This window comes from Macrosteles quadrilineatus, unplaced genomic scaffold (genome assembly GCF_028750875.1).
Source record: "Macrosteles quadrilineatus isolate MER2022 unplaced genomic scaffold, UCM_ALF_1.0 Scaffold_9__3_contigs__length_116548681, whole genome shotgun sequence".
Classification (NCBI taxonomy): domain Eukaryota; kingdom Metazoa; phylum Arthropoda; class Insecta; order Hemiptera; family Cicadellidae; genus Macrosteles; species Macrosteles quadrilineatus.
This window is the reverse complement of record NW_026542602.1, coordinates 65,946,987-65,966,781: the sequence shown is the minus strand read 5'-3', so window position 1 is coordinate 65,966,781 and position 19,795 is coordinate 65,946,987. Positions and strand designations below refer to the sequence as shown.

Here is a 19,795-nt window from a genome sequence, read left to right as displayed (position 1 = left end):
TTTTAACCTTTAAAACTGTGACGGTGGCAGTTTACATGTGGATTTCTTCCAGAGATTTCTCCGTAGCTCCAGTAGCGTCAGTTGTCGTGGCATGCTTCACACTCCATGAATCCGCTGCAAACAGTTCAAAATTAATAGTACTAGTATCTTCCAACGATCTACTACTTCCACCTTAAGACACCCCTTGTAGGGGTGAAATGTAAAATTTATTTTGTTGTAAACTTTTTGTGTGTTGTTAACTGCCTGCAACTCTTTTCTTGGGCAAGTTAGATGTTGTAGTATCCTTATATATAATACGTGAAGGCGATTTCTACGAAACACTACTCCTCCGTTAATAATGGACGGATTTTTACAAACGATGTGTCAAAATTAAGTATTTTTTGTGTAGACGCCCCCTTTCACCAATTCCTATAGTAAAAGTCCTTGGGCTTTGCCCCACAGTCCATCACAATCCCAATGTATTTCTTATGAAGAAAAGATTTTCTTTACTTAAACAGACGAATAATTTGTATTAATTACAGCTGTTCATAGTAAACACATGATACACACAAGAGCGTTCGTTTTCAGAATGAGTGTTTTCAGTTTCGATAACTGGAGTGGAGTTATTGATTATATTATCTTTGAGTTGACTCTTTATGACTGTTATTAATTTTGAAATAACGCCTGTAATACTTTGCAATTGCTCAAATTCGAGCAACAGGAGCACTAGTATATAGTTAGATAGTTGTTTTATCAATTCCTTCTTCCTTCATGTATCACAAAATAAATCCAGGTAAATAGGTTATATAACTCCTATAAGGCAATGAAATGGTTCATAAGTTCTACACGGTAATTTTAGAAGTCATAAGACACTCAAACACCCCCACCACAACAAACCTGCAGACTAAGGGAAATTCAATTTGTTTGGTTGAATTTTTACCAAGTAAAAATAAATAAAGTGAATCGGCCCAGGGTCTAAAATCATGCAATGTACAGTGATAGCTTCTTCCCTATAGGGAAATTTTCTGAAAGACCTGTTTGTTAATTATTTAACAATTCTATTAAAATAATGTGATAGCCAAAACTTACTTAGACCAACAATGGCTTCAATGGCTACCTTAGCTCCCTGAAACATTAAAAAATCAATTAGGACTTTTCTTTAATAATATGTATGGTTAAAACAGTACATTTCTATTTCAAAATATACCCCCGCCGCAGCAAACCTGCAGACTTAGCGAATTTCCATTTACCTGATTGGATTTACACTAAAATGTCACCTAAAAAATATCACATTTATTCCCTACTTAAGTAGAATTAGTTTAACGAGTACTCAGGATTGCTGCAACACGGAGGGTAAAAAAGTGTTTTTGTTGTAAAATGTTAATACTGTAGCTTAGGCGCATAACAATGCTTCAATATACTAAATTGTTTGTTTTTTTAAGCTCTGCAAAATGGCTTGGAAAGAAATTGTGAAATCTTTTGTTTTTAGGGTCAAATATGGGAAAAACCGATTTTTACCCCATGAACCCCCTATAAACCCCCGGTCCCATAGTCCGATCATGTTGGTTTGCAAACTCGTTCGAATGAATACAGGTTTACAGGTTTGTACCAAATTTCATAAAAATCAGATCATTTTTGCTCGAGTTATCGTGCTAACAGACACTTATTTATACCTATATGAATTAGAACAGATGGTGTTTTCAGCCTCTAGGGACCTCAAAACAAAAAAGTAAATCGGTTCCGGGTCCAGGTCTTACCATAAGTACTATGGTAATAGCTTATTCCCTATATGGGAAATTCGCTAAAAGTTAAGACTTGCTTTGTGACAAGGGGAATCAATTGAAAAAAATTGTAACCTAGATAAGAAGAATAAATTGGAATAAAATAAATATTTTTCTTAAAGTCAAATTACTTTTGAGTGCTGAATATATTTTTTATTTGTGTTCTGTCCTTTAATTGTGTTACTCAAGTTTTTAAAGTATAAAAACCACTGTTTATAATTTTACTTGGTAGAAAAGGGATAATTGTAATGTTTACAATATTTATTTCTAATAAATATGGTTGAAATATACAGGGTGTTAAAAAAGTGGGGACATATTTTACCTAGTGATTCCTTGGGTCAAAATAAAGAGAGAATCAAGAAAAACATTTTTTCCAAAATCGCTTAAACCAGATATTCGCCATTTTGTATTTTTTTAACACCCTGTATAAACTTTCACCAAAGGATGCACTGTCGCCATTCTGTTTAATCTGAATCCTTTTGTCAGTAAAGTTTTAGAATAATTTTTAATTTCACTTAATGTAATTCTAAAATTAAAAAATAAATATTCTAATAATAAACACTTGAGTACCTATTTATTTTTATCTGAGCTAAATTTATAAAGGAAAAATTCACACCCCTGTTTTTAAAATGTTTTTAGGTAGTAGTATTTTTTGTTTTTAGTGGTACGTTTTTAGTTATGGTTTAGTGAAGCATAAAACTTAATTTGAAATTTCAAATTTACGATACTATATGTTTTTGGATACTAAATAGTAGAACTTACCAAGGGCAGTTTTGATACTTCAAGTGTCGTTCTAGCAGGATACGGATGTCGGAAATCTGAAAAGTGCTTTAGTAAATTTAGTTATCCATTAAGATTGTTTTACTTTTCAACATACAAACATAAATTGGCACCAGGCTCAAAACCTCTACATGAGTTGTCTCTTGATGCTTTTACATTGGTTTCATACACATTCCCTAGTAGCTCAGAGGGGGTCATAAATTTATTTTTTATTCATCCATCTTAGTCTTTTGGAAAAATATCATGGATTAAGCAAATACAATTACAACAAAGTAATTCAAAATTTGTCATCGATTGGTTGGGAAATTTTTTTTAATTATTGTAATTTTGTTAACACGTTTGCTTTGACGTGCACCACTGGAGACGTACATATTGAATTTCAATGAAAATTAAATATGTGTACTAAATACCACAGCCTTATGTACACCCTAGTAACAAAGAAAAAGAAAGAATTATACTAATAAAACCGTGTACCATCCTTGGTCCTTGCTGACCTGTCGTCTCTATAAAGCTACAAGCCAATTATTCTATGGCCGATGTGCGCCACCCGTCGCCATGCCAAGTACTGCGTAGAACAACGCATCAAGAAGCTTTAATGACGACACCGTCATCAAGTTGGTTTTCGGTTCAAAACCAAATGAAAGCTCACCCTTTTGACAAACAAGTCCGTCCAACATAAACTTAATATTTTTATTTTACAATTATCTAGATAACTAATGTGGTCAAAGTAAATGATCACAATATAAAGACTTTGAATAATGTGTAGAAAGTAACATTTAATAATTTACTTACACTCTTTGTACATTCGATTGACTGCCAGAAAATCGTTCATGTCATGAAGATACACAGTAGTTTTCAAAACTGAAAATACAATAAAAGTTTTATTTATTAGTGCAAGAGAAAGTTTCAGTTAAAATATTAATGTAAAAAGCTGTAACTTCTTTGGACTCTCAACCCCGATTTACCAACATTTTTGGCTGCAAAATGTAGTGACTCGCTATTTGCTGCTAGCAAACACAAAAATGTTACAAGTTACAATGAGTTTTTGCTGATAATAAATACTTACAGCTGGAAAGGAAAGTGCACATTTCTAAAAGGAAGAAGGTAGCAGCCAGGAAATTGTTGTCCCTACTTTCTTCTCTATAAGCCGCTTAATTGTAAGTTTCTCTACAAAAAGTGACTGACCATTAGCAAAGTGTGTATTGGCTTCGTCTAAGATGGCCGACAGGTTGTCCAGAGCCTGTTTAGCCTCCGCCTCTGCTCCGCCGGGTACTATCTTCTTGGTCTCCTTATCCAAGCCTAGCACTGCGGAGACGTACACCGTGCGGCCAAATTGTATGGCCTGACTGTCACAAAACACTGGGGGTTAACTTGTTAGAGTTGGTTAACCTTCCATCAATCATGCAGCGGAGGTTTCCTCCACACACGAATCACACTTGAAAAATTGAATAAGATTAGGCCAGCCCTTAAAAATTTCAGACTGAGGGAGGACGAATGCCAATGAGACATGTGGACTGATTAAATTGGCTCATTAGGTTATTTATGTATGAAAATAGCATTGGCAAGTGTTCAACATATAAGACCTAAAATAAATAAATAAAATGAAAATGAGACAGCCTAAGCCTTCATACTGTAATAGGCAATCGAAAATATATAAGGATTGATAACGGTGAAAAATAACAAAACCTTTTTGTTTTGTACAAATTAGAGAGTTTTGTATACAAAAGTCCACTTTGTCCTAAAACTACACATACAATTTCCAGAAAATCAAACAATTTGTCCCACTAGAAGCTTTAGTTATTACATGTTTTCTAAATAGATATAAATGTTATTGAAATACCTGTAAGGGCCAACTGGTTTGGGCGCATTTTCAGTGTAAATCTGTAATCTGTGAAAGATGTCAGCTGTCTCAAAAGAATCCGAGGCCGACGAAGATCGAGCTTCCACTCTGCATATGGAAACTATCGAGTACAAAATTGGAGCAAACAGAAACACCTGAAGCTTGAGAAACATGTTGCAGTGGACAGTGGAAAACACAAAAGGAAACCGTAGCCATTAGCGACGGTTACAGCCATTGAGATAACAAATTGAGAGTTTAACAGATTTGAAATCTGATAGTCGCTTTATGACGGATATAAATAAATCAGCAAGTAAACTGTAAAGAATGTTATAATGTTGATAAAACACACAATTGGTAGTGGACAATGTAATTACTGAATAATTAGTCATATTGCTCTATTATTATCATGACATAGAAATGACATAAAATTTACTTGTTAACAAAGGTCGTATGTTTTTCCTACAACTTGTTTTGAAAAGAAATGAGAATCAATACTTTATTGTTTTACATAACTGCTGCTTAGAGAAACTAATTATATCCAATTTACTCTTTACAAAACGTCAATAGTTCCAATTCTTAATCCATATGCTAGAAAATGCTCTAGTGTTGCCCAACTTCATGTTTGATATAGGAGAATGTCTGCCATTATCAGCCCTAATTAATGCTTTCTATAGTGCATTTTTCTTAGTTGGAGTAGGTATTGAATGTCAGAATTATTTGTGCTGGTCGTTCACGACCAACTGCTCTACTATGTATGGCCATAGCAGGACAGTAGAGCAATTAGGTTGTTAGTTAACCTCAAAGAAAACTAAGTGATTGACCAGAAATAATAGCACTCAAATAATATGAGTGTAATTAAAATGCTTACACCCGGTTACTTCTTTGCATCAAAATGGAAAGATGATGGTTCATCGGTTGAAACAGCATAACCTTCAGAAAAGGCTCATCCTCATGTTTAATGGGTTAGTTACTTTACTTACCGCTGTGGCCATTGAAACCGAAGTAGGTTTTTTGTCTCTGCAACAATTCACCTCCATTTTTGATCAGTCTTCGGCTTGCTCCCAAGTTACTCCTGAGGTCTTTTACTCCATAGTCTTTCTGTCTTAGTCCATCTTAGCCTTCCAAGTGGTCTGGTGCCTGCAGGTCTCACCTCAAACACTTCTTTAATATGTTTTTGGGTCACCTCATGATGTAGCCCATCTTTCTTTTGGGTAGGGTTAAAAGAAGTTCGTTGGTTTAGCAAAATAATAATAAAAAATTATTTATCTCTATGTTACTAAAATATCCAAAATATTTTGTCTTATGAAGTAGTACGGCAGGGAGATTGATTGAAAAACTGCTAGAGTGTCTAAAGAGCTTGGTAAGAAATCATGACACCACAGAGATGTTGTATTTACTAATCTTAGCTATCGGAACTCTGAAAAATAATAGGCGAGGAGTGAGCACTGATAATATTAACTTATATGCAATTAGTAATGGGCAAGTGGTTATCCTACAATTTGGGTTATAAGTAAAACCAAAACAGTTTGGTAAAATACTTTTACTTCACAAACTTTCCATTACATTTATAACAAAATGTAATAGTATATTAAGTTAATAGTCCTGAAATTAGGTGTTTACCGGATAAGTGTGGTCGTTCCCGTTCGAGACAAAGTCGAGTGTGGGATTACCTTAAGAGTCCGATAAACACATTTTGGACGAGTGATGTACGATATTTTACGCCATACTACTCTAAGCTAATTTAACAATAAAAAACTGAACAAATCCTTATATATTCCCGCCGACTCAAGGACTAGCAATCACTACTCATAACCTCTAAGAGAGGTTATGTTTTTGTTTATAACCACTCATTGCAAAATATAATCAGCTGGTGTCCAGTAAAAACTCATTAAAGTACAGTGCTATTGTTATAATGAAACCCCATTAGATCAAGCTGGTGGCAAACAGCTGTTTTCTGGACAGGACTATACCTTTGCGTGGGAAGTTCGTTAAAACAGTGTAGTGTGGCGTAAAATAGTTTGCATAGTTAAGAGAACATTTCATAATAGATTAGTTATATTCGATAATTAACAAAAATAGGTAAATTATGCAAGCATCGTTCTATACAAATTTACATTTTTTCTTTGGCACTCGTGTTATATTAACAACTTAGGCATTAGCAAACAACCTTAAAAGATAAGTTATAATTATTTTATTGTAAAATATATTACCATAGCAAAAATTATATACAAAAAGAACAATAAATAAATCTAAAAACATAAAATAAAACGTCAACACACAGAAACATTTTTTAGCTATACCTAGGATAAATGTGTAATGTGTAGCGATAGAGATCAAAAGGAAAAGATGCTTAAAAGTAACAAGTTAAAGTTAAAATGTAGTTTATTTATACATCTTGTTGGATGTAAAATTCGTTGTTGAAATGGAAGTAGTTCTGTTTCAAAACAATTTTCAATAATGTCATCAATTCATTACGTTGGTTGTCGTTCATTTTAGAGTATTCCTTCAGGTTATTATGTAGGATATCCAAGGTTTCTTTTACTGGTACGTTAGTATACAGGTTTGTTATAATTAGTGATGCTAGATTAAATCCAATGCTTAATTAGAATTGGTTGTGTTGCTAGCCTAGTGGGTAGCGTCTCGTACTTCGGTGCTGGAGGGACGGGTTCAATCCCCGGCACATCCACTAAAACTTATTCTCTTGTGACTCTCTCGTAAAATGCCACTGGTGTAGAAAAAAAAGAAAAAAAAAACTTGGGTTCAAGCGTGTGTTTTTAACGTTGTTTATCTGTTCAAGGCTATTTTTAAGACTGTGTGTATTTTTTAGTTTGATCTCATTTCTTATAATGCGCCCAAGTTTTTTAGCTATCCCGTAAGCAGGCGCAGGTATAAGATTCACCAGCGGTCTCACAGGTTTATTGTCCTTATGTAATTTTGGCAAACCTACATAATAACCTGATTTTCATGCCACAGGTGTATGTGTGGCTTTAAGTCAAGTACAGGGTAACTGGCACAGTGTTGGTGAACATGTTTGGCACTGTCTTGTTTTGGCCAGAGAATGATTTTCATACCACAGGTGTATGTGTGGCTAAGTCAAGTACGGGGTAACTAGCATAGTGATGGTGAAAATGATGTATCCATCTCTTGTTCTGGCTAGAGAATGCTTTACATGCCAAAGGTGTATGTGTGGCTAAGTCAAGTACGGGGTGACTGGCATAGTGATGGTGAACATGACTCAGCATTCTATTGCTCTGGCCGGAGAACGCCTGCAAAGTCCAGGGTACCTGGCATAAGTTCATTTCTGAGTGGTTGAGAAAAAGCCTTTAACAATCTTGCTCTGGCTTGAGCAGCTCTTTCACACCACATTTGTACGCGAAGCAGAGGCTACATGAGCGGTGATGGACCGACCGGGACAGTGATGGTGGCCATGGCCTGGCCCACTCTAGTTCTGGCCAGAGAAGGCTTCACATGCCACAGGTGTGTGTTTGTGTTGAACACCTCACAGGTAGCCAGCTGCAACATATCACATTGACGTAACAATACCACTGCTTAGCTTAGGTTTGTGTTTGTAATCTACTACTGGTCACAGTATACACTTGACTGACCTGGTGTACTCCGTCGCTACCAGCCGCTATGTAGACCTTCCCCTCAGCCACAGTGGCGCCGTGACTGTGACGTCCCACGGACATCGGAGTGTCAGCAGACCACTCGTGACTCATTGTGTCGTATCTGTCCAACACAAATAAACAATTACAACTTTGAGGACGTTTACACAAACAATAGATCAAACAAAAAAGAGCTATGTTTGTGAATCTTTAGACAAAATATTATAATGATTAATTCTTTACTAATGAGTATATCAATTTTGGTAGAGAGGAGCTGGTCTAGTGGTAGGGTTACTTACACTTGAACAGAGCGTAATGCTTGATCTTCTGAATCCAGACCACCCATGATGAAAATGAGGTTGTCCACCACGACCGAGCTAAAAAGTGAGCGTGGAAACTGCAATGGTGCCAACCTGAAAAATAAATTTATTATATAGTGTCATTATAGCAAATATACAGTAGGTAGTCATTTGTCTGTCTTCCCATAGTGGAAAAATGATGTACCAATAAATTTTTTTAAACTTAAAAAGAGGTTGGCGGCCTCTTTTAACCTTGCAATGCCTGTCCACATAGACTAAGCGCCCATGCGTGGATCGTTAACAGCAAAACAAGGAGTGAGCCGGTACAGTACAAAGGTGAACTGTACTGATAAAATGTTTTCGGCAGTGACCAGGATCCGAACCCACGACATCGCTGCCTTGGGCCCAAAGTCCGCGACGCTACCGACTGAGCCACAGACTCACTAAAATATTGCTATTTTATATTTATAGTTATTCAATCTCCATGGTGATGTGTTTTGGTTTAGAATGGTACAAGTACGAGATAAAAATGTTATGTAGATGTGTACTTGCAAGCCTCAACTTTACATAGAACTTCGTTCTTGGCTCATCACTGTTTTTCACTTAAAACTTATATAGATTATTAATGCTTACTGAACCTGGTCACGGTTTAGTATTCCTTTGTGAGGATTGAGGATTTAAGGTATTTAATAGAAGTGGCTCAAGCCAGTCACAAACCTTTGCCAATGTTGAGTATGCACGCATAACCTTTCCACATTTGCATGTACAGTCCCGTCAGAACCTGAAAAAATTCATAATTTAGATTTTAATACATCAAACAGCTACACACTAGAGCAAAGTCATACTAAAACCCATTTCAGTTTACTTTTAGTTTTAGTTAAATTTTTTGTGTGTCCGGTGTTTTACAATTTTATATAGGCTCTTGCTACAATTAAAAAGGTTGTATTGAATTGTAGAATTAAAAGGACAATACCTAGCTTACCTTATAATAAGTACAGGTAGCCCAGAACACACATGAAACACAATATCTCGTCAACAAAATATTTTATTCATTTTGACCCTTGGTTGGAATATTATTGATAAAATAAAATGATTACCTTATCCAACCACAGTTGTTGGTATGACGACTAGTTTCGTTCCTTAGAACTTTGTCAGGTCATTTTGTAAAAATTCAACCCATAACATTTTAAATGATCAAAATTATTTCCAGTCAAATATTATATTTGATACATAAATTAACAAGTTACACATCAAAGATGTATAAAACAAGAAGAAGAAAACCAACTGAAATACAGGTAGCACTGAGGAGAAGAAGAAACATCATGATTCAGTCAGTTATATTTAGTCAGTGGTAGTGATAAGACAGTGCTGGCCAGCATGTACAGTTTTAATCAGTTCTGTAAATTGTTATTTCATTTCAATTATTTTATCAAAATGACGAGTTTTAATTATTGTGATTGTGACAGTCTTTTAACGAATCTACTGACATACCACAATATATTAATTAATACATTGATGATGTGGCTGCATACAAAATTACCTGACAAAGTTCTAAGGAACAAAACTAGTCGTCATACCAACAACTGTGGTTGGATAAGGTAGTCATTTTATTTTATCAACAAAATATTGTTTGTTTGATGTGTCTTCTGTGTGTACTATGACCTCTACTTGTACTTCTAAGATAAGCTAGTAGCTATCCTCTTTATTCTACCACTCAAAATCCTACCCTAGAGCATTTCCTTGAACAAAACTAATCATAAAGGATTGTGTAAGACAAAAGTTGGTCGGCAGTGACTAACCAAGAATGCAAACAACTGAAAAATTATAGTTTAGGGTTTAGATATTAAACATTCACAACATCCAATGATAAATCAGAAACATTACCAGCGCCTGCTAGAGCATAGATATAGCCGTTGACAGCAACTAGTCCGTGATGACTGCGGCAGTGCGACATTGTAGGCAGCGCACGCCAAGACTTGCAGCCCTGCTCCAGCACCTAGACATACAATGTAGGCCTACAATAAACAACACACAATTATCTTACATCAGCCTATATCGCTTTGCAGTGTTCTCAAAACAGATTTAGAGCCAGAAAAGTCCATTTAATTTCCAATTATTCTACAAACTGAACAAAAAAAACATAAGTTAAGAGGTTTCTACAATACAGTTCTTCTCGAGTATGAGACCTATAATGGTTTTTATTCTGTCAACTACTGTTTTTTGATAGTCAACTGGTAACAGATTTCGGTACTTTCCTGTTAAAGGGAACATTCATTATTATCGATGATTTTTTCGATATATCGATATTTTTGTTTTCCGATCCATTACAAATTGACAACTGATCTTGTTTAGGCTAAAATAGTCTATTATATGGATTAAGAAATGAAACTGTTCTAAGCTAACCTAACATAACCGACCAAACTTGCTGTACTATTTAAAAATTCCTTTTGATAACAGAAAAACAAGTTAAACACGGAATTTTTAAATGTTACACAGCAAGTTTGGTTAGTTATGTTAGGTTTTTTTAACAGTTTCATTTCATTATTGTTTGTTGATACTGAACAAAATTTATCGTAGTTTCCAGCTGATATGTTTCAATTTGTTAATATCGATATATCGAGAGAAAAATCATCGATAATAATGAATGTTCCCTTTAACAGGAAAGTACCCAGATTTCAATAGAAGTTGATCTCTTCCTACAGAAACCTAATCATAAAATGTGATTCATTTGCGGAATCGTTGATTATCCCTTATTGTTTTTGGTTAGTGAAGAGACTAAGAGTGTTGGTATCAAATTTGGGCTGCAACGGAGCACGATGGATACCTTAGTCCTCATATTTTTGAAAGAAAGCTCATTCCCTTACACCATAACTGTACTGTTCACTGTACTCATCAAACTGCATACATTGACGACAGAATTACCGTCACCAGAGTTTGACCGCATGAAAGTGCTTTCAGAGATGACTGTGTCCAGTTACAAGTGATACAGCTAGTCTTGTCTCATATTTTTGTTCTTTAAAAAGAGTGATTTTGTTACGGGTTGGTTACATTTCTTTACTAACGGTTAGCTGTGCTGTTGCCCAATGGAAGATCCAATTGTTTAAAGTGCTTATATTGTCACTTTTCTACTACATCTCATGCCATTGCCTGGCTGATACCACAGACTGGTTTTGCACCATAAATTAATCTTGCAGTTACTTCTTTGGCCACCAGGATTCAGCCTTCTTATACTCTTCAGTACCCCCTATGACTTGACGCCCATCAGCATTACAGAGCCGTTTTCCAAGAGTTGAGGAAGGGTCTGAGTTCAATCTCAAACCACTTTAAAAGTTTCTTGGCACAGTAGACTCCCTCTTATCCGGACTCCTTGGGACCGAGGCCAGTCCGGATAACGGGGTTTCAGGTTAATCTGACGTCCCCAAAAACTCGTTAAACCGGATCGTTTACTGTGATATTCAACTTAAATTTAGCATTGTATTTAGACACGTGATCACTGGTCTCAAATCTTTCCCACAAGAACAGTCATATCAGTACCCCCCTTTTCGTGCTAATCTAGTCCGGTTAAACTGATGTGCTGATAAAAATTTCATTGTAGTTGTTAGCCTCCGGATTGCCAAATAATATTATAAAAGGTTTAAATACCTGCTATTAAGCAATCCAATTTTGTTGTTGACACAACTAGTTTCGGTGTCTGTGTGACACCATCATCAGGCTGTACAAGGACAGTTTTCTTTCTTCATACGAAGAGCGTCATATTTACACGAAAATAATAAATAAACATTTAAACACGACACAAACACGAATACGAGACATTTATGGTAACTGATCAGTTAAGAAAACAGACGACGCTAACCCGACGGAGTTTGAGTCCAGACTGCGGGTGGTCAGTGCAGTGGTGTACGTCCGTTATCTTATCATCCCAGGTTGCGTCCTGTCAATCACTCAATCACACCTCCCCTCTCCAGTAAACCGATGGCGGTGTCATACATAAAATTAGACGAGAAAAACTGTTGGTCATTTAGTACATTATGGTGGTCGGATTTTACTGCCTTATATATCTCGAACTCTTCCAATGTGTTAATTTTATATCTGTCTTTAGAAAAATGTAGAATATCCATATTGCTGCTTATGTTGGTATAATTGTGGCCTTGGGATATTAAATGCTCGGCAAAAGATGATGTTTGGTGGGCTGTTGATGCTTTTGGAATATGCTCTTTGAATCTTTTTGTAAAGGAACGTGCTGTTTGGCCGATGTAATATTTCGTACAATCGGTACAATTGATCTTGTAAACGCCAGATTTATCAAAAGATTGCGTCATCGTGGGGCTGCGTTCCTTTAACAATGAACCAAGCTTGTTTTCTGTTCTAAAGGAAACAGTGATTTTGTTTTTAGCCATGAGATTTTTGTATTTATTGCTCATAAAGGTGCCAAATTTTGCAGAGATGAAATTGTTCTGTTTATTATTAGTTCCTGTTTTATTTTTATGTTTGTAGATGAGTTTATCCACAATACTACTTGGATAACCATTTGATACGGCTATATGTTTTATTGTAATTACTTCTTCGTTGTAGTCCTGTTCATTCATTGGAATTGTGAGCAATCGGTGTATGAAACTATTATATGCAGCTAATTTGTGTGAATACGGGTGATGGGATTCTGAGTGAATGGTCTGGTCAGTGCATGTTGGTTTCCTGAATATTTTAAACTCAAATTTATTTTGATGCTTTTTTATGGTGAGGTCCAGAAAATTCAAACAATTATTGTTTTCTTCCTCCAATGTAAACTTCATGTTGCTGTGAATGCCACATAAGTATGCGTTGAGTAACGACAACTGTCTACTGTTTCCGTTGAACAAAACAATAGTGTCGTCTACATATCTGAAATAAAACAGGATCTTTTCTTTGTAGCGGTTGGAATCAGAAAATAAATGTTTATTTTCCAGGTTGTTGAGAAAAATCTCTGCTAAAATACTGGAGAGGGGGGAACCCATTGCCAGCCCTTCTTTCTGGGAATAATAGTCATTGTTGAATCTGAAGTAATTCTGATTTAGTACTAATCTTGTGAGTGAAACTAACTCATTTACCGACTCTCTGGATAAACTTGAGTTTTTAATGAGGTTTTGGTGTAAGAGAGCTATTGTTTCTTGAACGGGGACGTTGGTGTACAAATTTACGATGTCAAATGATGCCAATTTGTGGTTATCTTTAACAGCATGGTTCTTAATTCTATCAACAAGTTCTAGGCTATTTTTTATACTATGACTATTTTCCAATAAAATTTGGTCCTTTATTATTTTATCAAGCTTCTTGGCTATTTTGTAGGCTGGACTTGGCATAAAATTTACTAAGGGTCTGATGGGGACGTCAGGCTTATGGATCTTGGGGAGGCCTCTGAGTATAGGGGCTTGTGGATTAGTTACCTTCAGTGAGGTGATTTCACTTTTTGATAAAAGGTTTTTACTTTCTGAAATGGCTTTATTTATCAATTTGCTGTAATTTAAAGTCGGATCTTTATTTAAAGCATGTATTTTGTTAACGTTCAAAAACGTTGTTACCTTATTTACATAATCGTTTTTGTACATTATCACAATTGAGTTGCCCTTATCAGCAACCCCCTTTGCCCTTATCAGCCTTATTGCCATCGAGACCATAAATGTCTCGTATTCGTGTTTGTGTCGTGTTTAAATGTTTATTTATTATTTTCGTGTAAATATGACGCTCTTCGTATGAAGAAAGAAAACTGTCCTTGTACAGCCTGATGATGGTGTCACACAGACACCGAAACTAGTTGTGTCAACAACAAAATTGGATTGCTTAATAGCAGGTATTTAAACCTTTTATAATATTATTTGGCAATCCGGAGGCTAACAACTACAATGAAGTTATCAGCTGAGCAAGCAAAAATAGCCTTTCAGTACAAGGACATAAAACTAAAACTTTGCAAAACGATTGAAAACATAAAGTTTAATAAAACATGCCTACAAAATAATTTGGTTCCAAAATACATAAATGTAAAAGTTAGTGGTAAATCAAAAGCCGCCTTAAGAGCTAAAAAGTCTGCTGAAACCATTTGGATTAAAAATGAAATAAAACATCTTTACTTTAAGAAAGATGCTTTAAACAAGCTACTATTTAAGAAACATTTAGAGTTAACGAACAATTTACACATAACTCAACAAAACAATGTTTTGCTTGAAATCGAACTACAGGTTAGCAGAAAGATCAGTTTCAAAAAGAAAACTCAAAATAAAAAAGTTAAAAGTCTAATGGAATCTCAACATAAAGAAGAAATTATTAAATGCTCTCACACATTTTTTAAAAGAGTTGTAAATAACACAAAAATTGAATTTGAAAATGAGGAGTTAAATTTACTGTGCAAAGGCTTAAATTTTAATTTTCCTAACAGCAAGAAAAATAGTCTGTTTACTGAGTTACTAGACACTGAAGCTTCAATTAAACAAATAAAAAATAATGAAGTACGTGAAGCTGCTCGAATCATTATGAGTGATAAAGCTAGATGTATCGTAAAAAATCCTCCACGTACAAGAAAACATTTGAAGTTCAACGCCATGAGACATGTCCTAACGAGCGTCAAGCATAAGCTTGCCGACCACAACGCTCTTATCACCAAAGCTGATAAGGGCAACTCAATTGTGATAATGTACAAAAACGATTATGTAAATAAGGTAACAACGTTTTTGAACGTTAACAAAATACATGCTTTAAATAAAGATCCGACTTTAAATTACAGCAAATTGATAAATAAAGCCATTTCAGAAAGTAAAAACCTTTTATCAAAAAGTGAAATCACCTCACTGAAGGTAACTAATCCACAAGCCCCTATACTCAGAGGCCTCCCCAAGATCCATAAGCCTGACGTCCCCATCAGACCCTTAGTAAATTTTATGCCAAGTCCAGCCTACAAAATAGCCAAGAAGCTTGATAAAATAATAAAGGACCAAATTTTATTGGAAAATAGTCATAGTATAAAAAATAGCCTAGAACTTGTTGATAGAATTAAGAACCATGCTGTTAAAGATAACCACAAATTGGCATCATTTGACATCGTAAATTTGTACACCAACGTCCCCGTTCAAGAAACAATAGCTCTCTTACACCAAAACCTCATTAAAAACTCAAGTTTATCCAGAGAGTCGGTAAATGAGTTAGTTTCACTCACAAGATTAGTACTAAATCAGAATTACTTCAGATTCAACAATGACTATTATTCCCAGAAAGAAGGGCTGGCAATGGGTTCCCCCCTCTCCAGTATTTTAGCAGAGATTTTTCTCAACAACCTGGAAAATAAACATTTATTTTCTGATTCCAACCGCTACAAAGAAAAGATCCTGTTTTATTTCAGATATGTAGACGACACTATTGTTTTGTTCAACGGAAACAGTAGACAGTTGTCGTTACTCAACGCATACTTATGTGGCATTCACAGCAACATGAAGTTTACATTGGAGGAAGAAAACAATAATTGTTTGAATTTTCTGGACCTCACCATAAAAAAGCATCAAAATAAATTTGAGTTTAAAATATTCAGGAAACCAACATGCACTGACCAGACCATTCACTCAGAATCCCATCACCCGTATTCACACAAATTAGCTGCATATAATAGTTTCATACACCGATTGCTCACAATTCCAATGAATGAACAGGACTACAACGAAGAAGTAATTACAATAAAACATATAGCCGTATCAAATGGTTATCCAAGTAGTATTGTGGATAAACTCATCTACAAACATAAAAATAAAACAGGAACTAATAATAAACAGAACAATTTCATCTCTGCAAAATTTGGCACCTTTATGAGCAATAAATACAAAAATCTCATGGCTAAAAACAAAATCACTGTTTCCTTTAGAACAGAAAACAAGCTTGGTTCATTGTTAAAGGAACGCAGCCCCACGATGACGCAATCTTTTGATAAATCTGGCGTTTACAAGATCAATTGTACCGATTGTACGAAATATTACATCGGCCAAACAGCACGTTCCTTTACAAAAAGATTCAAAGAGCATATTCCAAAAGCATCAACAGCCCACCAAACATCATCTTTTGCCGAGCATTTAATATCCCAAGGCCACAATTATACCAACATAAGCAGCAATATGGATATTCTACATTTTTCTAAAGACAGATATAAAATTAACACATTGGAAGAGTTCGAGATATATAAGGCAGTAAAATCCGACCACCATAATGTACTAAATGACCAACAGTTTTTCTCGTCTAATTTTATGTATGACACCGCCATCGGTTTACTGGAGAGGGGAGGTGTGATTGAGTGATTGACAGGACGCAACCTGGGATGATAAGATAACGGACGTACACCACTGCACTGACCACCCGCAGTCTGGACTCAAACTCCGTCGGGTTAGCGTCGTCTGTTTTCTTAACTGATCAGTTACCATAAATGTCTCGTATTCGTGTTTGTGTCGTGTTTAAATGTTTATTTATTATTTTCGTGTAAATATGACGCTCTTCGTATGAAGAAAGAAAACTGTCCTTGTACAGCCTGATGATGGTGTCACACAGACACCGAAACTAGTTGTGTCAACAACAAAATTGGATTGCTTAATAGCAGGTATTTAAACCTTTTATAATGATAAAAATTGTCCGGTTGAAGAGATGTCATTTCCGCCGAGTGTGGTCCGGTTAAACTGATGTCCGGTTAAAAGGTGTCTGGATAAGAGGGAGTCTACTGTATTACCGTACTATTACTACATGACAGTACAGCATCCAAACTATAAAATATTCAAACCCAAGCGTAACACAATGTTCACTCTCACCCAAGCCTTGTTCGTGATGCCCGCAGTGTTGTTAAAGCCGCCAGTGACGTAGACACTTCCGTTGCAAGATGTAGCCGCGGCTCCCTCTAATGGCTCGGGGAGTGACGACACCTCCTCCCACTCGTTGGCCTCTACACTGTAGCGTTCCACCGTGTTCAGTGGGCCGTTGTCACCACGACCACCTGCGATGCGATAACATGTGACACATCACTTTGATGTGTTGATTACTTTGAGGAATGTGGAGTGAATCTACTATTTCTCATTGTTATAGTTTAACAAAATGAGTTTAAGCTCAATCTCACGATAAGACCCAGCTAATAACTGATCGGCGACCTCTTTTGACCTTACATTTGCATAGGACCTTTTGTGATGAACATATCATACAAAGCGGGAGGTGAGCCTGCAAAGTACTTGAGTTGAACTGTAGTGAAAAGATGTAGTTTTGGGCACCAGAGTCAAAATCACAAGATAGCTACCATGGATCCGTTGTCTGTCACGCCAACAACTGAGCCAACGACTCACCAATCAGGGAACAGTTATGAATTTAAAAATACCATGATAACCACGTAGCCTTTACCATATGTTTCCAGATCTCAGGGTAAAATGATACTGATTGGAATTTTGTTCATGTATTTAAATACAGTAGACTCCCTCTTATCCGGACTTCTCGGGACCGAGGCCCGGGATAAGGGGTTTACTGGTTAATCCGACATCCCCCAAAAACTCGTTAAAACAGACTATTTTCTGTGATATTCGACTTAAATTTAGGAGAGCATTGTATTTAGACATGTGATCACTGGTCTCAAATCTTTCCCACGAGAACAGTTGTTTCAGTAGTGTACCGCCCACATCCTGCCGATCTAGTCCGGTTAAACCAATGTGCTGATAAAAAATTGCCCGGTTAAAGAGATGTAATTTCCGTCAAATGTAGTCCGGTTAAACCAATGTCCGGTTAAAAGGTGTCCGGATAAGAGGGAGTTTATTACTAAATACATATGAATATTTGGGAGTAGTAAAAAATAAAAATAAATTGGCATGTCCATCAGGATAAATAAACTAGGCCTATTTAAAGTTAAGAATACAATAAAAAAATCAGCAACGATTCTAACAAAATAGAGCTCTTTTATTTGATCAATTATTCTCCAGTAATTTCAGTCATTCATAAAATATTTAATTTTCAAGACCATAATCATAGTATAAATTATCAAAAGTTTACTAAGAAATATTTTTAAAACTTACCAATTATGTAGACGTACTCATCAGTGTAGGTGGACGCTGCGTAGATCCGGGGGGATTTGAGAGGGGGGATGACTCGGAATCCATGGGACTGAAATCATCACATGTATCCCAATTATAAATCTCATTAACAAAACTCGGTACTAAATAATCACTTTACATAACAGGCAAAAATTACAAAACGTTTGTGTCCTGTAATGTTGTAATTTAAAGGATTTTGAGACCGAATAAACTCAATTTAATTCTATGAGGACCACAAGGGTGAACAGAGTGTTGGATGTGAATTTCCCTTTGTTAAACAGGATTATACTCAGAAGTGGAAGGAACTTTTGAAACCTCTGTAGGCCTTGAGTCTTTTCCATTGATTAGGGTTCAATGTCATTTGCCAAATTTGATTAATTCAATCATGTTCTATAAGAAAATTTCCTATACAGGGAATAAGCTAGAAGGGAATATTTTATAAAGGGAATAATTTGTATAGGGTAAAAATGTTGTCTCTCAAAACATAAAATTTTCCAATTTCTCTATCAACAATTTAAAAGAGTTAAACAAATTTGAAGATATTGAAGTGTTTTTTGTGCGGTAATTGGTTACAAAGAAAATCCAAAAAGATTTAAATTTAAAATTCCCACGTTATTCTTACGGAGAAATAATCTTTTGTAGTTTGCATGTTAATATATGTTGATCAAACTTGGACAATTGTTTTTATTTTATAATACTGTAAGCTAAGAATAGTTTACTAACAAACAAACATTACCCTCCCTGCAGTGAACCTAGGTTCTCGTAAAATAGAATTTTATTTAAATCAATTTAAGTGACAATCAAATATTAGGCAAATGGAAATACGCTTAGTCTGCAGGTTTGTTGTGGCGGGGGTATTTTAAGAAACAATTGGTAACAAGTCGGTACATTAGTATTGACACGAATGACACCTACTACCTACCTGTCCTGCATGAGGCACCATACATCTCCATGTTGAGTCTGGCACAGCCAAGGCTTCAACATTGGCTATGGACGCTCCACCCGTCAACCCTCCACAGGACAGTATTACCTAACATAAATAGCAAATAATTGGTCATTCAGTTGATAAAAGATGTACAGGGTACAGAATCCTAATAGACGACTTTGATAGTCATGAATGATCTGTGTAGAAACGCAATTGTAGAAGAGAACATGTAATGTTTGTGTTTGTACCACAGTTTACAACAACATATTTGTTACATTTTTTGTTGCTAACAATAGTTTTGACGTAAACTCTGCAGTAAAGTGAACTTCTGTAAGAACATGTTTCAGTTTTTTTGTGAAAAAATGTTATCTTCAAAACACAAAACAACTGTTGAAAAAAATGCAAAACACCGTGTAAAGGTGGCTCTTGTATTAATATAGTTCCTAATAAGTATATTTGGGGAGCGAGCTGGCGTAGTGGTTAGAGTGCGGGACTTCAGTCCCTGAGGTCGCGGGTTCGATCCCC

General features: G+C 35.7%; 2 protein-coding genes across 4 annotated transcripts in view; both read right to left on the bottom strand.

The window, feature by feature from the left end:
- Window positions 1-31: 31 nt before the first annotated feature.
- LOC129003519 (2-iminobutanoate/2-iminopropanoate deaminase-like) lies at window positions 32-4,733 on the bottom strand. The gene is made up of 6 exons (XM_054431814.1): window positions 4,381-4,733; window positions 3,726-3,886; window positions 3,333-3,401; window positions 2,523-2,578; window positions 1,069-1,105; window positions 32-114 (listed from the first exon to the last, which is right to left on the bottom strand). The coding sequence occupies exons 1-6, from the start codon at window positions 4,551-4,553 to the stop codon at window positions 32-34; spliced, it is 579 nt and encodes a 192-aa protein (XP_054287789.1). The 5' UTR covers window positions 4,554-4,733.
- Window positions 4,734-5,863: 1,130 nt separating this feature from the next.
- Window positions 5,864-19,795, bottom strand: part of LOC129002771 (kelch-like protein diablo) — a 30,578-nt gene continuing 16,646 nt past the window's right edge. For all 3 annotated transcript variants that reach the window (XM_054430817.1, XM_054430815.1, XM_054430816.1), the window contains exons 6-13: window positions 19,268-19,375; window positions 18,328-18,415; window positions 17,089-17,270; window positions 10,169-10,280; window positions 9,002-9,065; window positions 8,285-8,398; window positions 7,986-8,109; window positions 5,864-7,893 (exon numbers count right to left, since the gene is read on the bottom strand). In XM_054430817.1, the coding sequence (XP_054286792.1) occupies window positions 7,765-7,893; window positions 7,986-8,109; window positions 8,285-8,398; window positions 9,002-9,065; window positions 10,169-10,280; window positions 17,089-17,270; window positions 18,328-18,415; window positions 19,268-19,375 (921 nt within the window). In that variant the 3' untranslated portion in view covers window positions 5,864-7,764. The remainder of the gene's footprint in view (window positions 7,894-7,985; window positions 8,110-8,284; window positions 8,399-9,001; window positions 9,066-10,168; window positions 10,281-17,088; window positions 17,271-18,327; window positions 18,416-19,267; window positions 19,376-19,795) is intronic.